The 7955-nt window shown below is 60.5% G+C and overlaps 2 protein-coding genes across 2 annotated transcripts in view; both read left to right on the top strand.

Annotated features, from left to right (window-relative positions):
• The window catches only part of LOC108639219 (serine/threonine-protein phosphatase 6 regulatory ankyrin repeat subunit C-like), a gene marked incomplete at its 3' end in the record, with an annotated part of 8476 nt that extends 3203 nt beyond the window's left edge, over positions 1-5273 (top strand). Inside the window, 5 exon segments of the mRNA XM_029958879.1 lie at positions 2016-2123; positions 2632-2710; positions 3448-3518; positions 5147-5209; positions 5211-5273. Of these exon segments, the coding sequence (XP_029814739.1) occupies positions 2016-2123; positions 2632-2710; positions 3448-3518; positions 5147-5209; positions 5211-5273 (384 nt within the window).
• Positions 5274-5330: 57 nt separating this feature from the next.
• Positions 5331-7955, top strand: part of ANKRD52 (ankyrin repeat domain 52) — an 11949-nt gene continuing 9324 nt past the window's right edge. Inside the window, exons 1-8 of the mRNA XM_029958878.1 lie at positions 5331-5348; positions 5435-5527; positions 5680-5822; positions 5984-6196; positions 6280-6358; positions 7050-7164; positions 7721-7803; positions 7889-7953. Coding sequence (XP_029814738.1) covers position 5348; positions 5435-5527; positions 5680-5822; positions 5984-6196; positions 6280-6358; positions 7050-7164; positions 7721-7803; positions 7889-7953 — 792 coding nt within the window. The 5' untranslated portion in view covers positions 5331-5347. The remainder of the gene's footprint in view (positions 5349-5434; positions 5528-5679; positions 5823-5983; positions 6197-6279; positions 6359-7049; positions 7165-7720; positions 7804-7888; positions 7954-7955) is intronic.

Genomic DNA, 7955 nt, shown 5'->3' with positions numbered 1-7955 from the left:
CGCTGCGCCTCCCGCCGCCGCCCCGCCGGGTTTGGGGGATGCTCCCGGGGTGCGGGATGTCCCCCGCCGGGTTTGGGGACACGCTTTGGGTGCGGAGTGGCCCCAGAGAAGTTTTGGGGGGCACCTCTGGTTGCGGGTTGTCCCCGTCGGGTTCGGGGTCTCCCCTTGGGGCGCTGGGTTGTCGCCGTGGGGTTTTGGGGGCACCTGTGGGGTGCAGCGTGTCCTTGTCGGGTTTTGGGGAGGGTCCTGGCGTGCAGGGAGTCCCCAGCGGGTGTTGGGATACCCTTGGGATGCAGAGTGTCCCCATCATGGTTTTGGGGACGGTCCTGGGGTCCCTGTTGAGTTTTAGGGACACCCTTAGGGTGCAGCATGCCCCCATCAGGTTTGGGGTTGGCCCTGGCTTGTGGGGAGTCCCCAGCAGCTTTTTGGGACACCCTTGGGTGCAGGGTGTCCCCAGCATGGTTTTGGGGATGCTCCTCATGTGCAGGGTGTGCCCATAAAGCCTGGGGGACGCCTCTGAGGTGCAGAGTGTAACTATCATGTTTTGGAGGCACCCCTGGCATGCAGGGCATCCCTGTCAGGTTTTGGGGACACCTCTGGTGTGCAGAGTGTCCCTATCGTGTTTTAGGAATGCTTCTGTGGTGGAGAGTGATTTTGGGGACACCCCTGAGGTGCAGGGTTGGCTTACTGTGTTTTAGGGATGATTCTGGGGTGCAGGGCATCCCCATCAGGTTTTGGGGGCACATCTGGGGTGCAGGGCATCCCCATCAGGTTTTGGGGGCACATCTGGGGTGCAGGGTCACCCTCCCTGGCCGGTGGCTGCTCCCTGGGCCACTCTGTCGTGTCCCATTCCTGGAGCTGTGACCCCGGAGTGACCTGGGCTCGGACCCCCCTGTTCCCACTGTTTGGAAGCCTGGGGGGTGGGCTGGGGATGAGGGGGTGAAGGAGGAGGGGGCTGACCCAAGGCCACCGTTTCTGATTGAAACAGAACTTTATTTTTCGGGATAACCCAAACATTCCTCTCTCCCGCGGTGGGTGGGTGTGTCAGACCCAGCGCCGCCGCCGGAGACGCTGGTTTTCCAGCCTTTCCTTCTTTTTTTTTTTTGGTAAAAAAACCCCCTTTTTTACTGTCTAACAAGTGATGCCGAGGCTGCTGCATTCCAGGGGGATGACGCAGGCGCTGCCCTGGCCCAGGATGTGTTCCCGGGGTTTGAGTGCCCTTATTTTGGGATGAGGCAGGGATGGGAAGGGGTCACTTCCAAATGGAGCTCGGTGTGTGCCGGAGAGGCTGAGAAGAGTGGGGCTCAATGGTTTCCACATCAAATCCAGCCTTTGGGGGGTGGGCAGAGCTGAGGGGCTGCAGGGGGTCACAGCACCCAGGATCCTCCGTCCCAAAAGCTGCAGCAGCTCCGAGGCTGAAGTGGGGACGTGCTGGGTGCTGAACAGCCCAAGAGCAGCCTCTGCTCCCATTTTTCTTCAGGAAAATGGCATTTTTAGGCCTGGAAAGGGGAAATGGGGTTCAGGGATGGCAGGTGGTGCCCGGAGGTTGGGCAGCACCTTCCCACTGCCCTGTCCCAGCAGCAAAGGGGCTCCAGCAGCTCCGACCTGGGCTGGGGCTCCATTACCAGAGGGATTTCTGGCTGTGCCCAAATTTTGGGTGGTAGGAGCTGGACCTGTTCCCGTGACTGGGAGCACGTGCTGGGTGCTGTGTGTGGAGATCTCAGCTGTGCATCGTCAGTGCTGCTCCTTGGACTCCTTGGGAAGCAGGGAGGCTTTTCCAATGATTCCTTGCTCTGTTTCTCAATGAACAACCAGGAAAAGTGTCTTTGCTGGCTGGAGAACTGGTCCCTGGTGCTGGCTGGGCCACAGGGGTGAGGAAGCTGCTGGGTGCTGCCGGCGGGCCGGGCATGGGACTCGCTCCTGGAGCTGGGTCAGGCTGGTGTGGAGCCTCTGGCACATGGAAACACTGCAAGTTCTCCTCCCTCTCACATCTTCTGTGTGGTGCCACCATCAAGACTCGTTTCCCTTCTCCTTTGCAGCCTCCTCTGGTCCAAGCCATCTTCAACCGGGATGTGGAGGAGGTTCGGTCGCTGCTGAATCAGAAGGAGAACATCAATGTACTGGTGAGAGCTGGTGCTCCATCCCTCACCCAGCTCTCCCAAAATCCTTCCCATCCTTCACCCAGCTCTCCCCAAATCCTTCCTGTCCCTCACCTGGCACTCCTTGGTCCTTCCCATGCCGAGATCAGATCCTGGGAAGGGTTTCCATTGCCAACCTGACCCTCCCCTGGCACAGCTGGAGGCCGTTCCCTCCTGTCCTGTCCCTTGTTCCCTAGGAGCAGAGCCCAACCCCCTCCCAGCTCCCCCCTCCTGTCAGGGGGTTGCAGAGCCAGAAGGTCCCCCCTGAGCCTCCTTTTCTCCAGGCTGAGCCCCCCCAGCTCCCTCAATTGTCCAGCCCCTTGTCCTGGTGCTCCAGCCCCTTCCCCAGCTCCCTTCCCAGCTCTGGACACACTCCAGCCTCTCACAGCAGTGTTGGTGTCTGGGAGGAGGAGGAGGAGGAGGAGGAGGAGGATCTCCCAGCCCTCTCCCTGCCCTCCAAGCTCACGGATGGTTCTTGTTCCTTCCCCTCAAGGACCAAGAACGCCGAACACCGCTCCATGCTGCTGCCTACATAGGAGATGTTGCAATCCTCGAGCTCCTAATCCTGTCAGGTGAGGGCTGGGGCTCGGGGCAGGCTGGGATCTGGCACAGGCGCTGCCTCGGAGCCACCCCTGATCCCCCCTGGCCTCGGGGGTGCAGCAAGACAGGGTTTGGTCACCCTCCAACCCTGTGCTCACGCTTAATCCAGCGAGGTTGCAGCCAGGGGAAGATTAGGGAATGTTGCCATAATCCTAAGAGGTTTGTTCAGGCGGAGAAGTGTCTTGGAACTGAAATAGCCGAGGTGGAAATGGAGCCAGGAGGGGGGGGTGTGGCATTGGAGGAGGAGGATGCACAGCTTGGACAGCAGGGTGCTCAGAGCAGCAGTTCCCCTTGCTCCCAGAGCCAAAATCCAGGGGATTTTGCTCAGTTTTGGGTTGTGTCACTTGCCATGAAGGTGCCCTCGCTTCTCTTTCAACACAGCCAGTGCTTGGGCCCTGTGTGCTGAGTGTTGAGTCTCCTTCTCTGCTCCTCAGCTGTGGAGCCCTGGGACACTGTGGAGTGAGGGAACCCCGAGGCTGCTGTGATCCTGTGTGACCCCAGCAGGGAGAGACTCGGGCACATTCTTTGCCGAGGGCTCGTTAAACGGGATCCGGGACGTTCAGCTCCATCTGCGGAGCTCGGGGTGCCCTTGCCTGCCCTGTGTGGCCTTTTGCCTGCCTGTGTGTGGGGTTCTGGGCAGCAAAGAGAGGCAGAAGAGGGGCCTTGGGGGCGGTGGGCCCTCCCTGACCCCTGTTCTGTTGTCCCCCAGGTGCTAATGTGAACGCCAAGGACACGGTTTGGCTCACCCCGTTACACCGCGCCGCGGCCTCTCGGCACGAGGTGGGTGCCCCGGGAAGGGGCCTCTGGCTCTGTCTGCTCCCCGTGGGAGGAGGGGGCTGTGCTTCTCCTCCTCCTTCCCACCCTGCCTGGTTTGGGCTCAGATGGGGGGTCTCATTAGAGCAGGAAAGGGCCGAATGCAAAGTTCAGAGGCTGCAAATGGGAGCTGGAACAAAACCCCCCTTGGTTCCCTTCCCTCCATCCTGCAGGAGTCAACCTGTGGGTTTTCCCCACATTCTCCTCCCTGCCTTCACTCCTTCCCCAGGGCTTTGTCTGTTCCAGCCTTACATTCCTTTGAGGGATGCTGGGGCTCTCACCCTGTCTCTCAGGAGCTGATTCCAACAGATCCTGTTGGAAAGTTTTCCCGGTGTTTATCTTTTGTGGGTTTAACTTCATCCCACTTAACTTTGCCCTGGTTTGAGTTGCTGGAGAGTGAGGAACTGTTGGTTGGAGCCAGGAGATCCAAAGCCCTGAGTGACGTGCGGGGCGAGTTACCACCCATGGAATTCTGATCAGCAGGAGACCCGGGATGGAACATGAGGGTAAACCCCTCCAGAAGGTGTTTGTTGGAATGTGTGTGGACAGTCCCTGTGGGTCCCTAAAACATGGAGCTCGTGCTGCTTGTCTGGGAGTTTGGGAATCTGGGCACTCTCGTTGCTTCTCCTCCTGGGAAGTGCTGGATTGTCTCCTCCCTCGTTCTGTTCCTCCCCAGGTGCTTGGCACAGGGCTCTGCCAGCGCTGGGCAAGCCCAGCTCCTGAGAGGAGCCTTCCCAAAACGCTTTCCCTGCCTGGAGCCCGCTCTCCAGGGTTGCTGGGTTGGTGTTTCTTGGCTCCATGTGCCACTCCAGGCCTGGGAGCAAAGAGCAGGGCAGTAATCCGTGGGGTTGGGATGGCTGCAGGTGGTGCCGTGGGGAGGTGAAACCGAAAATGAGGGGCTGCAGCCAAGAGCCTGCACAGCAACAGGGGGAAATGAGTGTCACATGTAGGTCAGTGGGTCACGTTTGTCATCCCCGCCCCTGGTGAGTCACAGGTGAACACCCACCCCCTTAATCCCATGGCTCGGGGTGTTCTCCAGCCCCTTCCCCAGCTCCCTTCCCAGCTCTGGACACGCTCCAGCCCCTCCATGTCTCTCTTGCCGTGAGTGCCCAGAACTGGGCACAGCCCTGAGGGGCCTCAGCAGTGCCAGCACAGGGGGACAGTCCCTGCCCTGGGCCTGTGCCCACACCGTGGCTGGCACAGCCCAGGGACCACTGGCCTCCTTGACCACCTGGGCACACCTGGGCTCACGTCCAGCCGCTGTCACCAGCACGCCCAGGGCCTTTTCCACCAGCAAGATCCCTTCTCTCTGCTTGTTCCTGGAGCCTCTGTGATGCTGCCTCTACCTCTGTGTGATAACGTGCTGAAACAGCCACATGTGTCTCGGGGGTGTCCCTGGGGACATGGGAGCAAACAGACCCTTTCCTTTGAGGGGTGGGGAGAAGCCACCGCACCGGAGCGTGTGGAGCAGTCACGGCTCGGCCGGCCCTGGCTCCGGGGCTGCTGTGGCTCTGGAAGGACGAGGAGGACCTGGGGGCCTCCCAGGGCTCTGTTAGGCCAGGTTAGAGCCCCCCCTCTCTCCTCTGCTCCCGCAGAAGGCACTTCACCTCCTCCTGAAGCACTCTGCGGACGTCAATGCCCGCGACAAGCACTGGCAACGCCGCTGCACCGTTGGCCGCGGCCAACCGGGCCACCAAGTGCCGTGGCCGGCCCTGGTGCCGCCTAGCTCAGCACCGTCAACGTGGCGACCGCCACGGGCCGCACGGCGGCTCAACCACGCCGTGCACAGCGGCCACACTCGGAGGTAGCAGAGGGGCCCGGCCGCGCCCGCCGCCTCCGCCCCGGGGCAGCGAGGGCCCGGCCCCTCTCACCGCTCCTCCCCGTGCAGATGGTGAACCTGCTGCTGAACAAAGGGGCCAGCCCGAGCACTTGTGACAAGAAGGACCGGCAGCCCATCCACTGGGCAGCTTTCCTGGGTAGGTGTCGTGGTTTCACCCCGAGGCAGCCCCCAAACCCCTCAGAGCCGCTCGCCCACCGGCAGGATCGGGGAGAGAGTTGGAGAGATGGGGCTCCCCAGAGAACCTGTGTTTTCCGGGGTCCCTGGCTCTTACCACTGTCTCCTGGACAGGGCATTTGGAAGTTCTGAAGCTGCTGGTGGCCCGGGGAGCTGATGTGATGTGTAAGGACAAGAAGGGCTACACCCTCCTGCACACGGCGGCGGCCAGCGGCCAGATCGAGGTCGTGCGACACCTCCTGAGGCTGGGGGTCGAGGTAAGACCCCCACAGCTGCTCAGGGTGCTGCTCAGGTGCAGGCCAGGCTGGAGACAGGAGTGGGAGAGGGTGCTGGGTGGTGGCAGGAGCTCGAGGTGGTTCTCAGCTGCCTTTTTTCCTTCCTGAATCCCCAACTCCTCTGGACTCGGGTGCTCCCGCAGATCGATGAACCAAATTCCTTCGGTAACACTGCACTTCACATCGCCTGTTACATGGGCCAGGACGCCGTGGCCAACGAGCTGGTCAACGTCGGTGCCAACGTCAATCAGCCCAACGAGAAGGGCTTCACCCCCCTGCACTTCGCTGCCGTCTCCACCAACGGGGCCCTGTGCCTGGAGATCCTCGTCAACAACGGGGCCGATGTCAACTTTCAGGTCTGCAATCTTTGGGAGCAGGAGCAGGAGCTCGGGGAGGCTGGTGGGGTGGCACTGCTGTGACGTTGGTTCTGCTCTCGCAGAGCAAGGAAGGGAAGAGCCCATTGCACATGGCTGCGATCCACGGACGGTTCACGCGGTCGCAGATCCTCATCCAGAACGGTGAGTGGTTGCTCCGCCAGCCCTGGGTTATCCCAGACTTTTCTTGTGCCTCCAGGACCTCCTGGCGAGTCTGCTCGGGGGGTTTAAGACCTCTGCAGTCATCACTTAAACTCCTTCTGTGCCCTGGGATAATATCTACCTCCTAACATTCAATCTAAACCTCCCCTGGCACAGCTTGAGGCTGTTCCCTCGTCCTCTCTCTTGTTACCTGGCTCCCCCCTCCTGTCAGGGAGTTGTAGAGAGTGAGAAGGTCCCCCCTGAGCCTCCTTTTCTCCAGAGGCTGGTGCTTCTTGGGGGTAACAGGGACTGCTGTGCCCAAAGGCAGCAAAGTGCAGACCAAGGGACTGAAATTCCAGCCAGGTCAGAGCTGCTCCAGCCAAACAACATTCCCACTGCCACAGCCTGAAAGACAATATTCCTGTGAGAGGGCTCAGGCTTGGCAGACACCCCAGGGCTCAGCAGAGCCCTCCGGGGTGGAAACCATCCCCTCAGGGGGAAGGGGGGATCTGATGCCCAGGGCTTGCAGGGTACAGGTGGGCTCTGGGCTCTGAGGGCAGTTTGCAGTTCTCCTGCAGGATGCTGGGTGGACTCGAGGTGTCAGCCGTGTCCCTGGGATGGGAATGCAGGGTTGAAACAGCCTGGGCTGCTCGAGGCTGGACCGCTGGCAAAGCCCTTGGCCTTTCCCTTGCAGGCAGTGAGATCGACTGTGCTGACAAATACGGCAATACCCCCCTCCACGTTGCTGCTAGATACGGCCACGAGCTGCTAATTAGTACTTTGATGACGAATGGTGCTGACACTGCAAGGTAAGGCAGGTCCCTTCCTTCCTCCCCCTGCTCCAGACTGGAGGATGCAGCTGTAGAATCACAGAATCATGGAATCATTAAGGTTGGAAAAGACCTCTAAGGTCATCGAGTCCAGCTGTCAGCCCAGGACCGTGTTCACCCCTAAACCATGTCCCCAGGTGCCACATGCATATCCCTTTGGAATGCTGCTGGGGATGGTGACTCCCCCACTTCCCTGGGCAGCCTGTGCCAGTGCCTTCACCTTTTCAGTGAAGAAATTTTCCCTATTATCCAACCTAAACCACCCCTGGCACAACCTGAGGCCGTTCCCTCTCGTCCTGTCCCTTGTTCTCTGGGAGCAGAGCCTGACTTCCCTCCCAGCTCCCCCCTCCTGTCAGGGAGTTGTGGAAAGCAAGAAGGTCCTCCCTGGGCCTCCTTTTCTCCAGGCTGAGCCCCCCAGCTCCCTCAATTTTCCAGCCCCTTCTCCTTCTTCTCCAGCCCCTTCCCCAGGTCCATTCCCTTCTCTGGACACACAGAATCCGTGCCCCACCCTGACTCCCTTCTCCTCTCCTTGCAGGCGTGGGATCCACGACATGTTCCCTCTGCACTTAGCTGTTCTCTTCGGATTTTCAGACTGTTGTCGTAAGCTACTTTCCTCAGGTGAGTGGCCCCAGACCCTCCTGTGCCGGGGCACTGGGGTGACCCCCGAGCTCCCCGCTGACCCCCTGCCCCTCCTGCCCCCCAGGTCAGTTGTACAGTATCGTGTCCTCGCTGAGCAACGAGCACGTGCTGTCTGCAGGCTTCGACATCAA

This window comes from Manacus vitellinus, unplaced genomic scaffold (genome assembly GCF_001715985.3).
Source record: "Manacus vitellinus isolate BGI_N305 unplaced genomic scaffold, ASM171598v3 scaffold_178_pilon, whole genome shotgun sequence".
Lineage (NCBI taxonomy): Eukaryota > Metazoa > Chordata > Aves > Passeriformes > Pipridae > Manacus > Manacus vitellinus.
This window is presented reverse-complemented; position numbering and strand designations above follow the sequence as displayed.